This window comes from Eucyclogobius newberryi, unplaced genomic scaffold (assembly GCF_026437365.1).
Source record: "Eucyclogobius newberryi isolate DKJ021-1_F unplaced genomic scaffold, fEucNew1.0.hap1 SCAF_3, whole genome shotgun sequence".
Lineage (NCBI taxonomy): Eukaryota > Metazoa > Chordata > Actinopteri > Gobiiformes > Gobiidae > Eucyclogobius > Eucyclogobius newberryi.
In genome coordinates this window covers 40,262,478-40,282,050 of record NW_027315945.1, presented here as the reverse complement: position 1 = coordinate 40,282,050, position 19,573 = coordinate 40,262,478, and the positions used below count along the sequence as shown (strand labels likewise).

Below are 19,573 nucleotides of genomic sequence, written 5' to 3'. Positions count from 1 at the left end.
CTGCAGCATTTCCCTCAAAAACACCGCGGAATCATCACAAAACGTCTCTAAAACACCATAAGTTTGAGTAAAAAGGCCTAAAATCGCTGGAAGAGGCGCAAACGTGCAGAAAAGGCGCTGTAAAGGCGCTGTAAAGGCGCAGAAAGCCGGTCTTACCGTTGCCGCCGCGGGACAGTGAATGATCAGCTGTGGCGCCAATCCTTATATTGACCCGCGGCTCGCGCCCTCTGCGCATGCGCGTTCCCGGTTTCGCACAAAAGCGCTAAAATGTTCAAGTCTGCGGTGTTTTTCGCGCACTTTAGGTTTACGGTGCTGCTCACGGTGCGTTTCCACCGCCGCGTGGGCGACGTAGCGCGTGTTTCGGTGCGTTTTGCTCGTGGTTTTGTGAGTTTTGAGGTTACGTCGCGCTCGCGGACGTCGTGCGTAATGGCGGCCGTGCGTAAACGTCCGGCTGGATTCAAACGGCGCGTGAGGTTTGGACGAACCGGGCCCGGTGCGAAAGTTCTGTCAAAAGCGCTTTTTTACGGTTTTTTTTGGCGTTTTTCGGTGCGTTTCGGGCACTTCCGGGTGCGGGGAGGAGACGCGGTGACGCACAGCCAATCAGAGCGCTGTGTGCGGAAGCCGCGTGGCCCCGGCGCAGAATGTCAACACAAGAGTCACGTGGTGCCTCGATCAGCTGATGTGTCAAACCAGAAGAAACAAGAGTCTCAGGTTTATCTCTGCTCCTCAATGTAACACACATTATGTTATGTACTGAATGTTATACACATTATATATAATATATATATATATATATTATATATAATGTATAATATATATATATATATTATAAATGTTTTAGTTTGTTTTATATCTCAAATTAAAAAAATATTTCGATCCAGACGCTGCCGCTGAACAGGAAAGAAAAACTTACATTTCCAGATATAAATGAAACTTTCCTCTCATAAATGTAAGAAACAATGTGTTACAGGCATAAGTTCATGTTGGTCTTATATTTATATTTATTAGATGAATTAGAGCTTAAACTGGATCATTTGTGATTTCAAAGCTAAATAATATCTATAAAAACATTGCACTTAAAGTTGGACAATCAAAATGTAGATCATTTGGAATGGGGTTAGATATAACTTAGACATTATAGAGATGTGACTTAGACATTATAGAGATGTAACTTAGACATTATAGAGATGTGACTTAGACATTATAGAGATGTAACTTAGACATTATAGAGATGTAACATTATAGAGATGTAACTTAGACATTATAGAGATGTGACTTAGACATTATAGAGATGTAACTTAGACATTATAGAGATGTGACTTAGACATTATAGAGATGTAACTTAGACATTATAGAGATGTGACTTAGACATTATAGAGATGTGACTTAGACATTATAGAGATGTGACTTAGACATTATAGAGATGTGACTTAGACATTATAGAGATGTGACTTAGACATTATAAAAATGTAACTTAGACATTATAGAGATTTAACATTATAGAGATGTAACTTAGACATTATAGAGATGTGACTTAGACATTATAAAAATGTAACTTAGACATTATAGAGATTTAACATTATAGAGATGTAACTTAGACATTATAGAGATGTGACTTAGACATTATAGAGATGTGACTTAGACATTATAGAGATGTAATATTATAGAGATGTAACTTAGACATTATAGAGATGTAACATTATAGAGATGTAACTTAGACATTATAGAGATGTAACATTATAGAGATGTAACTTAGACATTATAGAGATGTAATATTATAGAGATGTAACTTAGACATTATAGAGATGTAACATTATAGAGATGTAACTTAGACATTATAGAGATGTGACTTAGACATTATAGAGATGTAACTTAGACATTATAGAGATGTAACTTAGACATTATAGAGATGTAACATTATAGAGATGTAACTTAGACATTATAGAGATGTAACATTATAGAGATGTAACTTAGACATTATAGAGATGTGACTTAGACATTATAGAGATGTAACTTAGACATTATAGAGATGTAACTTAGACATTATAGAGATGTAACTTAGACATTATAGAGATGTAACTTAGACATTATAGAGATGTGACTTAGACATTATAGAGATGTAACATTATAGAGATGTAACTTAGACATTATAGAGATGTGACTTAGACATTATAGAGATGTAACATTATAGAGATGTAACTTAGACATTATAGAGATGTAACTTAGACATTATAGAGATGTAACTTAGACATTATAGAGAAGCCTCTTATGATGACATCTATAACAAGGCCGTTTACGTCGCCTGGATCGGCGTTACCGGGGCCCCATCCTGGAGCCAGGCCTGGGATGGGTGCTCGATGGCGAGCGCCTGGTGGCCGGGTCTTACCCCACGGGGCCCGGCCGGGCACAGCCCGAAAGAGCAATGTGGGGCCGCCCTCCCGTGGGGCCGCCACCCGCAGGTGGATCCATAAGGGGCCGGTGCAGAGAGATCTGGGCGGCAGTCGACGGCAGGGGCCTCGGCGACCAGATCTCCAGACACAGAGACTAACTCTGGGGACATGGAATGTCACCTCGCTGGGGGGAGGAGCCTGAGCTTGTGCAGGAGGTTGAGCGATACCGACTAGATATAGTCGGCCTCACCTCCAGCACAGTTTGGGCTCTGGAACCCATCTCCTCGAGAGGGGCTGGACGCTCCAATTCTCTGGTGTTGCCCGCGGGGAGAGGCGGCGGGCTGGTGTGGGCGGGGCTGGAGTGGGCGGGGCTAGTGTGGGCTTATAGCCCCTCAGCTCAGCCCCCACATGTTGGAGTTCACCCCAGTGAACGAGAGGGTCGTTCACTGGGGTGAACCCGAGCGGTGTTCAGTTATTGGACTTCTGTGCTAGCCACGGTTTGTCCATAACGAACACCCTGTTCAAGCACAAGGGTGTTCATCAGTGCACATGGCACCAGGACACCCTAGGCCGGAGGTCAATGATCGACTTTGTTGTCGTGTCATCAGACCCTCGGCCGCGTGTCTTGGACACTCGGGTGAAGAGAGGGGCAGAGTTGTCAACCGATCACCACCTGCTGGTGAGTTGGATTCGCTGGCGGAGGAGGAAGACTTGGCCGACCCAAGTGCATTGTGAGGGTCTGTTGGGAACGTCTAGTGGAGCCCTCTGTCAGTAGGGTATTCAACTCGCACCTCCGGGAGAGCTTCTCCCATGTCCCGGGGGAGGTTGGGGACATTGAGTCTGAGTGGACCATGTTCTCCGCCTCCATTGTTGATGCGGCTGCTCGGAGCTGTGGTCGCAAGGTCTCCGGTGCCTGTCGTGGCGGCAACCCCCGAACCCGGTGATGGACACCGGAAGTAAGGGATGTCGTCAGGCTGAAGAAGGAGGCCTATCAGGCCACTCTGGCTTGTGGGTCTCCGGAGGTCATCGACAGGTATCGGCAGGCCAAGCGAGCCGCGGCTCGGGCTGTCGCAGAGGCAAAAACCCGGGGCTAGGAGGAGTTTGGGGAGGCCATGGAGGAGGACTATCGGTCGGCCTCAAAGAAATTCTGGCAAACCGTCCGGCGCCTCAGGAGGGGGAAGCAGTGCCTCATCAACACCGTTTACGGTGCAGGTGGAGGCCTGCTGACCTCGACTGGGGCTGTCCGGTCCCTGTATGACCGGAGCAGGAGCTGTGTTCGCATTGCCTGCAGTAAGTCAGACCTGTTCCCAGTGCATGTTGGACTCCGCCAGGGCTGCCCTTTGTCACCGGTTCTGTTCATAGTTTTTATGGACAGAATTTCTAAGCGCAGTCAGGGGTCGGAGGGTGTGGTCAGGGGTCAGAGGGTGTGGTCAGGGGTCAGAGGGTGTGGTCAGGGGTCGGAGGGTGTGGTCAGGGGTCGGAGGGTGTCCGGTTTGGGGACCACAGGATTCCATCTCTGCTGTTTGCAGACGATGTTGTCCTGATGGCTACATCAAACCCGGACCTGCAACATGCACTGGGACGGTTTGCAGCCGAGTGTGAAGCGGCTGGGATGAGAATCCGAGGCCATGGTTCTCGACCGGAAAAAGGTGGCTTGCCCTCTCCAGGTGGGTGGGGTGTCCTTGCCCCAAGTGGAGGAGTTCAAGTATCTTGGGGTCTTGTTCACGAGTGAGGGAAGGATGGAGCGTGAGATCGACAGTTGGATCGGTGCAGCGGCTGCAGTGATGCAGTCGCTGCATCGGACCGTTGTGGTAAAGAGGGAGCTGAGCCGAAAGGCAAAGCTCTCGATTTACAGGTCGGTCTACGTTCTGACCTCACCTATGGTCATGAGCTTTGGGTAGTGACCGAAAGAACAAGATCGTGGATACAAGCGGTCGAAATGAGTTTCCTCTGCCGTGTGGCTGGGCGCTCCCTTAGAGATAAGGTGAGGAGCTCGGTCACACGGGGGGAGCTCGGAGTAGAGCCGCTACTCCTCCAGCTGAGGTGGCTCAGGCATCTGTTCCGGATGTCTCCTGGGCGCCTCCCTCGGGAGGTGTTTCAGGCATGTCCCACCGGGAAGAGGCCCCGGGGAAGACCCAGGACACGCTGGAGAGACTATGTCTCTCGGCTGGCCTGGGAACGCCTCGGGATCCCCCCGGAGGAGTTAGAGGAAGTGTCTGGGGAGAAGGAAGTATGGGAGTCCCTGGTTAGACTGCGGCGCCCGCGACCCGGCCCCGGAGAAGAGGAAGAGAATGGATGGATGTAACTCTGACATTATAGAGATGTAACTTTTGTCTTGCCCAGATCTAGTTTAATGGATTGAAATAAGAATAAAGTGAAAGTCTAATAACATCAGAATGTTTCACCTTTTTAACTTAAACACATTATTAATGAGAACTACATTTTTAATACTAAATAATAATAATACATTTTAGTGGTAATTCATGGTTTAGACCTGGTTTATTCCTGGTTTAGTCCTGGTTTTAGTTCTGGTTTAGTCCTGTTTTAGTCCTGGTTTTAATCCTGGTTTAGTCCTGGTTTAGACCTGGTTTAGACCTGGTTTAGTCCTGGTTTAGTCCTGGTTTTAGTCCTGGTTTAGTTCTGGTTTAGTCCTGTTTTAGTCCTGGTTTTAATCCTGGTTTAGTCCTGGTTTAGTCCTGGTTTAGACCTGGTTTTAGTCCTGGTTTTAGTCCTGGTTTAGTCCTGGTTTAGACCTGGTTTAGACCTGGTTTTAAGAAAATAAAACAAACACAAATTGGATTTTCTCCTTTATTTTCTCTAAACTGATGCAGAGTCCAGAACGTGACCTGAAAGTGGTTCCTCAGAAACATCACATGACGCTCTCTCTATCGACTCATTTACATTTTTTTTTATCTTCTTTTTTTTGGCAAAGTGCTGAGTATTTTTACAGGTACAAAAAGAAACCAAAAAAACACATGAGATTTTCAAAAATGCCACAAATCTTCACTCTTTGTCCCAATACAAAGTTCCTGCTACATTTTGACTGTTGTTTGTTTGAAAAGGTAGAAAACGCGGGCGACGCCGGTGCGGACGAGACGCCGGTGCATAGTTACCGTGGTTACCGTGGTCACCGTTGTCACCGTGGTTACCGAGTCCCGGCAAAACAAAAGAGAAAGTTCAAGTTCTTCGTCGTTGTCCCAAAACCTGGAAAAGGCACGTGATCCGCAAACGTCCGAAATGCGTCGGCGAAAAGAAGGAAAACGGTACAAATCCCTGCGTAACCGAGGGCGACGAGACCCGCCCCTTGGGAAAAGGACGACGCCCAGTCTCGGGTTGTGATATTTACAGCAAAACAAAGAGGCAAAGCTGGAAAAACGTCACCAAAAATGAGTAGAAAAGCTCTAAATACAAACTCGTCTCACTGTTAGTCACGGCAAAGATTCAATCGCTAAAATACTGTAAATAAAATGGGTTAAATTACTATTGTTAGAATTTTTTTTTGTCCTAAATATAAAAGGTAAAATGTCCTATGAATATTACAAAACGTCCACTATTTAAACCGTTATTAGTTTCTTCAGGTTAATCTAGCGCTAATATAATATAGTTCATAACGAGAGCCGTATTTACATCGTGAATCTGTGAAAATGGAAGAATTAAGTCCCAGTTTTGACCAGGTTTAGTCCTGGTTTAGACCTGCTTTAGTCCTGGTTTAGTCCTGGTTTAGACCTGCTTTAGTCCTGGTTTAGGCCTGGTTTAGTCCTGGTTTAGACCTGCTTTAGTCCTGGTTTAGGCCTGGTTTAGTCCTGGTTTAGACCTGCTTTAGTCCTGGTTTAGACCTGCTTTAGTCCTGGTTTAGACCTGCTTTATTCCCGGTTTAGACCTGCTTTAGTTTTAGTCCGAATGTAAAGTCGATTTAAGTCGTAAAATTGCACATAATTTGCTCAATAAAATCAGCGTTTTAGCGTCAGAAACGCAGATAAAACCACATTTTGGGCGATTGAACGCGCAGTTTTCGTCCAAACGTTACATTTTGGTGACATTTCCCTTTCGCTTCCACGTTAGAATCATAAGTTTCAAAAGCACAAAAAGCCGACAATCAAATATTGATGCAACTAAATATACTATAATACAAGGTGAAAAAAAAAGGTACGTTTTGCTGCTACTTTTTTGGTTCATAAATATGTTCAAACAAATGTAACTAAAGCGGAAAAACACAACAAATAAATGGCTAAAAGAAAAACGTCCTCTCGGATCCGCGTTATAAAAAGACTCGGATTTGGATTTGGAGCGAATCTGCATTTTCCTAACGTTAGTGATTGGTTACGACCCTGAGAAGTGGACTGCAGATTCCTCAAACTAAACATCGTGAAAAAACTACAAAAACTTCAACATTTTTTCATATTTTTTGCCCAAACGATCGTCTACACAACAACCATGCAACGGGCTAACAACAGGCTAACACGCTAACAGGCTAACACGCTAACACACACACGCGACGCACACTTCGTCCTGATATGTTTTTGTCTTTTACAAAAATATTTTGGAAGTTTTTTTTTTGTACAATACAGTTTTTTTTCTTTTCGATTCAAAGCTACCGTTAAAACAAGGCAAAGTTGAGTGATATTCAAGCCAGTATTTTTGAATATTTACACAAAAATATGGTGAAAGGTTCTGAATGTAGCGAAACGGAGCCGGAGGCAGGTTCCACACTTCTGAAACGCAAACGTGAAAAAAGGTTTTGGCTCGTGACTTTGGAAAGAAGCCGGCGGCCATTTTGAAAAACAAAAACACGGGCAGATTCAAAATGGCCGCCCGACCGTCGCCTGGTTTTGTCGTCGTCGCGTCTTTGAACCGACTTTGAGCTCATATTTCACCATAAACAAGAGCGTGTTAGTGGTGTAAGTTTGAGTACCACAAAAGTAGAGTTCAAAATAATAATAATTGCGGCTCTTTCATTTTCACTAATAAACTAAATAATACAGCGTTTAAATCGACACCTATCGGTGCATCCGGTGTAAGTGTGTCCATATCGTTTAATCAGTCATTTAAACCTTTACGTCAGTCCTTTAGCCGTTAGCATTAGCCGTTAGCATTTGCCGTCAGCATTAGCCGTCAGCAATGGACGTCAGCAATGGACGTCAGCAATGGCCGTCAGCAATGGACGTCAGCATTGGACTTTAGCGTTGGACGTTAGCATTAGCCGTTAGCATTAGCTTGACCCCGTTTAGGTCAAAGCCGGTGTATAAGTCGCCGTTGAGTGGATGAACCTTTTGATGTTTTTATGATAATAATAAATAACATAAACATGACATCTGAGCTAAACTGTAACGCCGCTTTCGGACACCGGGAAGTCGGTCATTCCCACTTGAACATTACGTGTTCCGACTTCAGAGCGTTCCGACTGAATTAACTCGTACGCAAAGCATTTGGCTAATGCTAATGCTTAAGATAAAAGAAAATCAGATCTGACTCGTAACGAAAAGCACTAACATTAGCTTTAGCTCCGGGTCACTATCGCCTCTGAATGTCGTCCACAACAGGAAAAAGTCGTATGATCGAAGCCCATAATTATATATCGGACGAAGTACAACTGAGCGGGGAAAAGACGTTTAGCCGCTCGGGCTAAAGCCGCTCGGCCGCTCGCTCGCTGACCAAAATTAAAATATTAACAGTTGTAAAAAAAGTGCAATTCACTTCTTTCCAAAGTCAGAGCGCTACATTTCCCACAATGCAACGCTCTCAGACCGCCGCCGTCTATTTTGAAGGCCCGACACATTTCCCTGATTATTAAGACGTGGCGTGAATGTGTCGTATCCAAATCTGAACGGCGGGGTCCCGGCGCGTCGGGCGACTTTCCCCTTTAAACGTCCCGAATGTCCCGTGACCTTAGAACCTGCCCCGGCATAAAGTGACCTACTGCCGCGAGTCCACACAAAATGGCGTCTGAGAGAAAGGAGAACGCGCAACAACAAAATGACATCAAAACGACTCCTTTTCTCTTGAGCTGGACGTGGGAGAGGGCGGCCATTTTGTCTGAGCCCGGAAACAACGCCAAGGCAAGAAAAGGGCGGCGACTGACGTAAGAAAAGGGCGGAGACTGACGTGGTCCGAAGGGTCGAAGACATTCAGCGGTTTTGAGAGGAGACTCGTCGCACGGCTCCGGTAAGGCGGCAGTGAACGGGGGGCAGGTGAACAAGGGCGGGTGGACGGGGGTGAACAGGGGCGGGTGAACGGGGGCGGGTGAACAGGGGCGGGTGAACAGGGGTGAACAGGGGCGGGTGAACGGGGGCGGGTGAACAGGGGGGCGGGTGAACAGGGGCGGGTGAACAGGGGCGGGTGAACGGGGGTGAACGGGGGCGGGTGAACAGGGGCGGGTGAACAGGGGGGCGGGTGGACGGGGGGCGGGTGAACAAGGGCGGGTGGACGGGGGTGAACAGGGGCGACTTGGGAACGGTTGAAACGTTCAGTTCTGAAGCTTTCTAACAGTGTTCGTTTAGTGCAAGTGGTTTTGACTGTCAAGCGTCTCCATGGAAACGAGCACCGAGACTGAGACAATGAGTTTTGACACTTTAGACGACGGTGAGATCAGAACCGCACGATACTGGACGACTGCGATATCGATACTTTTGCAAAATATTGTATTATGGTGAAAATTTAATTTGTTTGTTTGAAATTTCCACCTCTAAAAACACGTGAATCGTTTCATATTCTCAGTAGAAATATTGTTAAGATTCTCTGGCGTGAATCAGTTCAAGTCAAAATAAAATATTTAAAAAGGTGAATTTTTCATTTTGAACGTTTTAAATGAGAAAAACTGAAAAATTGAAAAGGCAAAATTCAGCGGCTGAAATTCAAAACGGGATCAATTCAAACACGTTTTTTCAGGTCTAAAATTATTTCGCCGGCGTTTGAGGTTCAAAAGGACGTCCCACAGAAGCCCCTCCCACAGAAGCCCCTCCCACAGAAGCTCCTCCAGGTTTCTGCAGACGGTTCTAGAGTGCGGAGTTCCGAGTGGTGTGGGGCAGCGGCCTTTGGGGGGGGGCGCTGTGGGCGGAGTCAGAAGTTGAGGTGGCGCTGAATGGGCTGGTGCAGTTGCGGGGCGGCGGCCTTCGGGGGGCGCTGTGGGTTGAGGCGGCGCAGGGCGTTCTTGGAGAGCGAGTGAGGCGGGCGCGGCTGCAGGAGGTCGACTCGACCTGACACGGCGGGCGACAGACAGGACGAGCTCGGGCGCCGCTGGATCCCCTCAGGCCTGGAACACGAGGGGCACACGAGGGGGACGTTACACATATATAATATATAATACACAATATTCAATATATAATATATATTTAATATAAGAATATAAACTGTTTCCTGATAAACACGTCCTAAAAAACAACTGATAAATGTTAGAAACAAGAGCAAAGTCTGAGCTAAAACCATCATTTTAGTTTCTCTAAAGGAGTTAAGTGAATATGGATGGGGCCCCGGGGGCTCCAGGATCAGGCTCGAGGGGCTCCAGGATGGGGCCCCTGGGGGGCTCCAGGATCGGGCCCCTGGGGGGCTCCAGGATCGGGCCCCGTGGTGCGTCTCACCTGTGCCTGTTGTCCATGGTGCGTCTCTTCTCCTTCTTGCCACTTCCTGGTTTGCTGCCGCCGCCTTGCGCCCTCTGCAGGCCGGTCTGTTGGCGGGGCCTGTTGTTATGCGGGGGGCGGGGCTTGTTGTTGCTGTGCAGGGGCAGCAGGTACACGGACATGGACGGGTGTTCGATGAGCAGGTTCTCCAGAGGGCTGGGCTCCAGCGGCAGAGGCTGAGCGCGGGTGAAACAGGCCGGCGGCGTCACGAACCACGACTCCTCCAGAGACCCCGCCTCCAGAGACCCCGCCTCCAGGCACAGGAAGTCCTGGTCCAGCTCCGGGTCTGAGTCCAGGTCCGGGTCTGAGTCCGGGTTCGGGTCGGCGGCGGCGTCCAGGTCGTCAGGCTCCGTGGTGGTGGAGTTGAGCGAGGTGAGCGAGGGGCAGCGGCCCATAGGGCAGCGGGCCATAGGGGAGCGGGCCATAGGGGAGCGGCCCATAGGGGAGCGGCCCATAGGGGGCGCTGTGGGCGAGGGAAGCATCACCAGGTCCTCGTCGTCTTCAGGACTCACAGAAGACGAGCCGGCGTCAGCTGAAGAAGAGCAGAAGGACGTGTTCAGTGAGACACTCAAAACCAAGAGGAGACAGAGGGAGGAGCTACTCCAGCAGAGGGAGGAGCTACTCCAGCAGAGGGAGGAGCTACTCCAGCAGAGGGAGGAGCTACTCCAGCAGAGGGAGGAGCTACTCCAGCAGAGGGAGGAGCTACTCTAGCAGAGGGAGGAGCTACTCCAGCAGAGGGAGGAGCTACTCCAGCAGAGGGAGGAGCTACTCTAGCAGAGGGAGGAGCGACTCCAGCAGAGGGAGGAGCTACTCCAGCAGAGGGAGGAGCTACTCTAGCAACGGGAGGACGCCCAGACTAAACCGGTCCAGTCCAACCAGGTCCTAATGGAGGCCTCGGGGTCCCAATGGAGGCTTCCATTAGGACCCGGAGGCCTCCATTAGGACCCGAGGCCTCGGGTCCTAATGGAGGCCTCGGGGTCCTAATGGAAGCCTCGGGGTCCTAATGGAGGCCTCCGGTGTCCCAATGGAGGCCTCGGGGTCCTAATGGAAGCCTCGGGGTCCTAATGGAGGCCTCCGGGTCCTAATGGAGGCCTCGGGTGTCCCAATGGAGGCCTCAGGTCCTAATGGAGGCCTCGGGGTCCTAATGGAAGCCTCGGGGTCCTAATGGAGGCCTCGGGGTCCTAATGGAGGCCTCGGGTGTCCCAATGGAGGCCTCGGGTCCTAATGGAGGCCTCAGGGTCCTAATGGAAGCCTCGGGGTCCTAATGGAGGCCTCGGGGGTCCCAATGGAGGACTCGGGGGTCCCAATGGAGGACTCGGGGGTCCCAATGGAGGCCTCGGGGGTCCCAATGGAGGCCTCAGGGGTCTAATGGAGGCCTCGGGGGTCCTATTAGAGGTCTCGAGGGTCCTAATGGAGGCCTCAAGGGTCCTAACCCCTTAGTGTTAATGACACTCCCTCAGTGATAACGAGACTCCCTCAGTGATAACGAGACCCCCTCAGTGATAACGAGACCCCCTCAGTGATAACGAGACCCTCTCTGTGTAAACGAGACCCCCTCAGTGATAACGAGACTCCCTCAGTGATAACGAGACCCCCTCAGTGATAACGAGACCCCCTCAGTGAGACCCGCTCAGTGATAACGAGACCCCCTCAGTGTTAACGAGACCCCCTCAGTGATAACGAGACCCCCTCAGTGATAACGAGACCCTCTCAGTGTTAACGAGACCCCCTCAGTGATAACGAGACCCCCTCAGTGAGACCCCCTCAGTGATAACGAGACGCCCTCAGTGAGACCCCCTCAGTGAGACCCCCTCAGTGATAACGAGACGCCCTCAGTGAGACCCCCTCAGTGATAACGAGACGCCCTCAGTGAGACCCCCTCAGTGAGACCCCCTCAGTGATAACGAGACCCCCTCAGTGAGACCCCCTCAGTGATAACGAGACCCCCTCAGTGAGACCCCCTCAGTGTTAACGAGACCCCCTCAGTGTTAACGAGACCCCCTCAGTGTTAACGAGACACCCTCAGTGATAACGAGACCCCCTCTGTGTTAACGAGACCCCCTCAGTGAGACCCCCTCAGTGATAACGAGACCCCCTCAGTGTTAACGAGACCCCCTCAGTGAGACCCCCTCAGTGAAAACGAGACCCCCTCAGTGAGACCCCCTCAGTGAGACCCCCTCAGTGAAAACGAGACCCCCTCAGTGAGACCCCCTCAGTGAGACCCCCTCAGTGATAACGAGACCCCCTCAGTGAGACCCCCTCAGTGTTAACGAGACCCCCTCAGTGATAACGAGACCCCCTCAGTGAGACCCCCTCAGTGATAACGAGACCCCCTCAGTGAGACCCCCTCAGTGATAACGAGACCCCCTCAGTGAGACCCCCTCAGTGAGACCCCCTCAGTGAAAACGAGACCCCCTCAGTGAGACCCCCTCAGTGAGACCCCCTCAGTGATAACGAGACCCCCTCAGTGAGACCCCCTCAGTGTTAACGAGACCCCCTCAGTGTTAACGAGACCCCCTCAGTGTTAACGAGACACCCTCAGTGATAACGAGACCCCCTCTGTGTTAACGAGACCCCCTCAGTGAGACCCCCTCAGTGATAACGAGACCCCCTCAGTGTTAACGAGACCCCCTCAGTGAGACCCCCTCAGTGAAAACGAGACCCCCTCAGTGAGACCCCCTCAGTGAGACCCCCTCAGTGAAAACGAGACCCCCTCAGTGAGACCCCCTCAGTGAGACCCCCTCAGTGATAACGAGACCCCCTCAGTGAGACCCCCTCAGTGTTAACGAGACCCCCTCAGTGATAACGAGACCCCCTCAGTGAGACCCCCTCAGTGATAACGAGACCCCCTCAGTGAGACCCCCTCAGTGATAACGAGACCCCCTCAGTGAGACCCCCTCAGTGAGACCCCCTCAGTGAAAACGAGACCCCCTCAGTGAGACCCCCTCAGTGAGACCCCCTCAGTGATAACGAGACCCCCTCAGTGAGACCCCCTCAGTGTTAACGAGACCCCCTCAGTGTTAACGAGACCCCCTCAGTGTTAACGAGACCCCCTCAGTGAGACCCCCTCAGTGAAAACGAGACCCCCTCAGTGAGACCCCCTCAGTGAGACCCCCTCAGTGAAAACGAGACCCCCTCAGTGAGACCCCCTCAGTGAGACCCCCTCAGTGATAACGAGACCCCCTCAGTGAGACCCCCTCAGTGTTAACGAGACCCCCTCAGTGATAACGAGACCCCCTCAGTGAGACCCCCTCAGTGATAACGAGACCCCCTCAGTGATAACGAGACCCCCTCAGTGAGACCCCCTCAGTGAGACCCCCTCAGTGATAACGAGACTCACTCATGTAGTTGACGAGGATCCAGTCTTCGTCTTCCTCAGACTGGGCGGAGTCTTGGGGGCGGAGCTCGCTGGAGTCGGCTCCAAACAAAGCACTGGTGAAACGCTGGAACATCCTGGTCCTCTGGAGGGGGCGGAGTCAGAGCTGGGAGGGGGTGGGGTCAGAGCCAGGCAGGGCGGAGTTAGAGCCGGGCGGGGCGGAGCTGAGAAGACAAATACTACACAATTAAACCAAAACAATACAACAAAAACATGGTCAAAACTAGTAACATTAGTAACATGATAATTACACGATAATTACACGATAATTACACAATAATTACACGATAATTACACGATAATTACACAATAATTACACGATAATTACACGATAATTACACGATAATTACACAATAATTACACAATAATTACACAATAATTACACTGAATCAGCCGTGAACAAAGAATAGTGATGAAACATAAACTTGGCAGACGTTTAAGTAAAAGTAAATAATAAAGTCACCTTTGGTCATGAGCTGCAGGAAGTCAGCGTCGTACAAGGATGTAAGGGGGCGGAGCTAAAGTGCATCGGAGCCAATCACACGCTCAGACTCAGGAGACAGGAGCCCTGAAGGGACAAAAACAGAAGAGTCACGACTGCTGTGCCACGGGCGGCCACCAGAGGGAGCACAACTGACAACAATGTGCTTATGACCCAGGACCTTTTTGACCCCTGACCTCTGATGAAAGAATCTGACCTAAAACCAGGACCAGGCTCTAGACCCGGCTCAGGACTGACACCAGCAGAACAAACAAAAGCTGCTCTGACTCAGACAAAAGGAGGCGGAGCTTCAGTTCCTCTTCATCACAACAAAATCATACGAAAGTCACACAATCACGAATAAAGAGTCTGACAGGGTCTAACAGAGTCTGACAGAGTCTGACAGAGTCTGACAGGGTCTGACAGGGTCTGACAGGGTCTAACAGAGTCTAACAGAGTCTGACAGGGTCTAACAGAGTCTAACAGAGTCTGACAGAGTCTCAGAACTCAGATTCTGATAAAGATCCAACTGCTGTTTGTGTTCAAAGCTCCAGGAGCCAACGAGGTCAGAACACACACACACACAGTCTGCAACACACACACACACACAGTCTGCAACACACACACACACACACACAGTCTGCAACACACACACACACACACACAGTCTGCAACACACACACACACAGTCTGCAACACACACACACACACACACAGTCTGCAACACACACACACACACACACACAGTCTGCAACACACACACACACACACAGTCTGCAACACACACACACAGTCTGCAACACACACACACACAGTCTGCAACACACACACACACACACACAGTCTGCAACACACACACACAGTCTGCAACACACACACACACAGTCTGCAACACACACACACACACACACAGTCTGCAACACACACACACACACACACACAGTCTGCAACACACACACACACACACAGTCTGCAACACACACACACAGTCTGCAACACACACACACACAGTCTGCAACACACACACACACAGTCTGCAACACACACACACACAGAAGTGCGCCCCCTGGCGCTTGTCTCAGTCTTTGTTACATAAAAAGTAAAGTTACATAAAATACTTTCTCTCGATTGAAATCTATTTTTAGACACTTCAGCGTCGGCGCAGAACGAGATACGAACTTCAGCCGGAAGTTTGAAACAAACATTACATTAAAACAATATAATGACAACAAGTGAGAGGCTCTTCAACAATGTGTTGTATATTTATATAATGTCCACAGAAGGACATGTCCACAGAAGGACATGTCCCTGTGAAACATGACGCGCGGGTTCAGCTCTTACTTTATTGAATCTTCCACATTTGCATAAACGTGACACTGTAAATGTGACTTATTATTGGAATAAAACAATCAAACGTTTGGGCCAAATGTGCAATAAACTTATCATAAATGTTACACAAACATCAGAACTGGGTCAAATGTTCCAAACAAAGAGCTCGAGACCAGAGCCCTCTCTGACCTCTGACCTCTGACCCCAGAACACTCATAATTCACACATTTCTCACGTTTGGTTCAGATTAAGCACCAAACGCGTCTCTTCCGCTCGCGGGACGCGTCGCACCGCGTCGCTCCGCGCGGATAAAGCCGACGAAACGCCTCGATTTTCCGCCTTCAAAACGGACCGAACGCGGCTCATTTGGCGTCTTTGCGACACCACGGGACCGAGTCCACCGCAGACGCGTCGTGTCGGGGGAAAACGCGGCGTTTCTCGCGGTGGAACCGGCGGAGAACACGATGTTAAATCCGAACAACGACAAAGAAAGACGCGCCGCTCCTGCCGCGCCGCTTCCTCACCTGCGGAAAAGAGGCCGTGACGCGCGCAGACGGAGCCCGGGGCCTGGCGCAGTCTGTCCGGGCTGGAGCGGGGGGCCTCGGCGCGGGGTCCCCGGGGCGTGAGGGCTTCGCGTGCGGCGGGAGAAAGAGGCTCTGTCTGCGGCGTCGCGTCGCTCCGGGATCCGCGCGGAGCTTCTGTTGTTGTTGTCGGCGCGCGCGCGCGAGGCGTCAGGGCAGGAACAGCTGATCGTGGTGACGTCAGCGGCGGCGGCCAACGGGAGGCGCGCGTCCGCGTCACGTGACCGGGCGAGCGGCGGCGCGGGGCGGAGCCGTGGGCGGAGTCACGTCCAAAACAGGAAAGAGAGAGAAACGAGTTCAACAAAGACAAACAAACAAACAGCGGGGGAAAGAGAGAAAACAAACAAACAACTCATATTATGACGTCACTGCGTTTAAAAAGATGAACATTTATTTTACTCCAAAGTGGAAGAGAAGAAGAAGATGTGTGATAATATCAAGAGTTCATTTGACCCAAAGATGAAGAGGTCAAAGGTCATGAGATGTTCTGACCTGCTCCAGCTGAGGGAGGCCAGTGGGAGGGCATCTGACACAAACACAGCTCCAAATGTCACAAATGAAGCTTTATCTTCTCTGTTCAAACACTTCATCTGTTTTTACCTTTCACCGCGACAAAAACGGATGAAAATGTGCAAAAGAAACACTCCAGAGTTCAGAGAGAGTGACCTATGGTCCTGGTCCTGGCCCTGGCCCTGGTTCTGGTTCTGGTCCTGGTCCTGGTCCTGGCCCTGGTCCTGGTCCTGGTCCTGGCCCCGGGTCTGGTCTGGTCCTGGTTCTGGTCCTGGTCCTGGCCCCGGCCCCGGGTCTGGTCTGGTCCTGGTCCTGGTCCTGGTCCTGGTCCTGGTCCTGGCTCTGGTCCTGGTCTTGGCCCTGGCCCTGGCCCTGGCCCTGGTCCTGGTCCTGGTCCTGGCCCTGGCCCTGGTTCTGGTCCTGGTCCTGGCCCCGGGTCTGGTCTGGTCCTGGTTCTGGTCCTGGTTCTGGTTCTGGTTCTGGTTCTGGTTCTGGTCCTGGCCCTGGTCCTGGTCCTGGTCCTGGCTCTGGCTCTGGTTCTGGCTCTGGTTCTGGCTCTGGTCCTGGTCCTGGTCCTGGCTCTGGCTCTGGTTCTGGTCCTGGCTCTGGTCCTGGCTCTGGTCCTGGCTCTGGTCCTGGCTCTGGTTCTGGCTCTGGTTCTGGCTCTGGTCCTGGTCCTGGTCCTGGTTCTGGCTCTGGCTCTGGTTCTGGTTCTGGCTCTGGTCCTGGCTCTGGTCCTGGCTCTGGCTCTGGCTCTGGCCCTGGTCCTGGTCCTGGCTCTGGTTCTGGCTCTGGCTCTGGTCCTGGCTCTGGCTCTGGTCCTGGTCCTGGCTCTGGCTCTGGTCCTGGTCCTGGCTCTGGTCCTGGTTCTGGCTCTGGTCCTGGTCCTGGTCCTGGCTCTGGTCCTGGTCCTGGTCCTGGCTCTGGTCCTGGTCCTGGTCCTGGTTCTGGCTCTGGCTCTGGTTCTGGTCCTGGCTCTGGTCCTGGCTCTGGCTCTGGTTCTGGTCCTGGCTCTGGTCCTGGCTCTGGTCCTGGCTCTGGTCCTGGCTCTGGCTCTGGTTCTGGTCCTGGTCCTGGCTCTGGTCCTGGCTCTGGCTCTGGCTCTGGTTCTGGTCCTGGCTCTGGTCCTGGCTCTGGTCCTGGCTCTGGCTCTGGTTCTGGTCCTGGCTCTGGCTCTGGTTCTGGTCCTGGCTCTGGTCCTGGCTCTGGCTCTGGTTCTGGTCCTGGCTCTGGTCCTGGCTCTGGTCCTGGTCCTGGTCCTGGTCCTGGTCCTGGTCCTGGCTCTGGTCCTGGTTCTGGCTCTGGTCCTGGTCCTGGCTCTGGTCCTGGTCCTGGTCCTGGTCCTGGCTCTGGTCCTGGTCCTGGTCCTGGTTCTGGTCCTGGCTCTGGTCCTGGCTCTGGCTCTGGTTCTGGTCCTGGCTCTGGTCCTGGCTCTGGTCCTGGCTCTGGTCCTGGTTCTGGTCCTGGCTCTGGTCCTGGCTCTGGCTCTGGTTCTGGTCCTGGCTCTGGTCCTGGCTCTGGTCCTGGCTCTGGCTCTGGTTCTGGTCCTGGCTCTGGTCCTGGCTCTGGTCCTGGCTCTGGCTCTGGTTCTGGTCCTGGCTCTGGTCCTGGCTCTGGCTCTGGTTCTGGTCCTGGCTCTGGCTCTGGTCCTGGCTCTGGCTCTGGTTCTGGTCCTGGCTCTGGTCCTGGCTCTGGTCCTGGCTCTGGTCCTGGCTCTGGCTCTGGCTCTGGTTCTGGTCCTGGCTCTGGTCCTGGCTCTGGTCCTGGCTCGGGTCCTGGTCCTGGCTCTGGTCCTGGTCCTGGTCCTGGTCCTGGTCCTGGTCCTGGTCCTGACCCTGGTCCTGGCTCTGGTCCTGGTCCTGGTCCTGGTCCTGGTTCTGGTTCTGGTCCTGGCTCGGGTCCTGGTCCTGGCCCTGGTCCTGGCTCTGGTCCTGGTCCTGGTCCTGGTTCTGGTCCTGGTTCTGGCTCTGGTTCTGGTTCTGGCTCTGGTTCTGGTCCTGGCTCTGGTTCTGGTCCTGGCTCTGGTCCTGGCTCTGGCTCTGGTTCTGGTCCTGGCTCTGGTCCTGGCTCTGGTCCTGGCTCTGGTCCTGGCTCTGGTTCTGGTCCTGGCTCTGGTTCTGGTCCTGGCTCTGGTCCTGGCTCTGGCTCTGGTCCTGGTCCTGGTCCTGGTCCTGGCTCTGGTCCTGGCTCTGGTCTCTGGTCCTGGTCTCTGGTCCTGGCTCTGGTCCTGGCTCTGGTCCTGGCTCTGGCTCTGGTTCTGGTCCTGGCTCTGGTCCTGGCTCTGGTCCTGGCTCTGGTCCTGGCTCTGGTTCTGGTCCTGGCTCTGGTTCTGGTCCTGGCTCTGGTCCTGGCTCTGGTTCTGGTCCTGGCTCTGGCTCTGGTTCTGGTCCTGGCTCTGGTCCTGGCTCTGGTCCTGGCTCTGGCTCTGGTTCTGGTCCTGGCTCTGGTCCTGGCTCTGGTCCTGGCTCTGGTCCTGGCTCTGGCTCTGGTTCTGGTCCTGGCTCTGGTCCTGGCTCTGGTCCTGGCTCTGGTCCTGGCTCTGGTTCTGGTCCTGGCTCTGGTTCTGGTCCTGGCTCTGGTCCTGGCTCTGGTCCTGGCTCTTCCACATTTACATATTTCACTTAAACAAAGCTGTGGTTTCTTCCTCTTAGTTAAACTGGTTTAAGTTTCACTGACCCTAAACTGACCGGTCCAGTTTAGTCCAGTTTAGTCCAGTTTAGTCCAGTTTAGTCCAGTTTAGTCCAGTTTAGTCCAGTTTAGAATGAGAAAAGGTTTATTCTCATTGTTGATGAACAGAATTCACAAACAGGAAGTTGTTCTGGTGCAACACAAAACAATGAATAAGTCAAAAGAGAAACAATTTAAATCTAGAATAGGATAAGAATAACAATAAACTATAAGATAAAGAAAAATATGAATAAAAAACAAAAATAGGCTTAATATGTCTTAATATAGTTCTAACGAGAGGCTGAAGCTTCAGGATGTGAAGATCCTGAACAGACATTCAGCGGTACTTTTGTGTTTGTACTTTTATGTTTGTACATTTATGTTTGTACTTTTATGTTTGTACTTTTATGTTTGTACTTTTGTGTTTGTACTTTTGTGTTTGTACTTTTATGTTTGTACTTTTGTGTTTGTACTTTTGTGTTTGTACTTTTATGTTTGTACTTTTATGTTTGTACTTTTATGTTTGTACATTTATGTTTGTACATTTATGTTTGTACTTTTATGTTTGTACTTTTATGTTTGTACTTTTGTGTTTGTACTTTTATGTTTGTACTTTTGTGTTTGTA

At 51.2% G+C, this 19,573-nt stretch overlaps 1 protein-coding gene across 1 annotated transcript; it reads right to left on the bottom strand.

The window, feature by feature from the left end:
• Positions 1–9,351: 9,351 nt before the first annotated feature.
• tp53inp1 (tumor protein p53 inducible nuclear protein 1) lies at positions 9,352–15,806 on the bottom strand. Its single transcript, XM_072461205.1, has 5 exons — positions 15,714–15,806; positions 13,843–13,947; positions 13,344–13,543; positions 9,965–10,535; positions 9,352–9,639 (listed from the first exon to the last, which is right to left on the bottom strand). The coding sequence occupies exons 3-5, from the start codon at positions 13,453–13,455 to the stop codon at positions 9,447–9,449; spliced, it is 876 nt and encodes a 291-aa protein (XP_072317306.1). The 5' UTR covers positions 13,456–13,543; positions 13,843–13,947; positions 15,714–15,806; the 3' UTR covers positions 9,352–9,446.
• Positions 15,807–19,573: the final 3,767 nt, after the last annotated feature.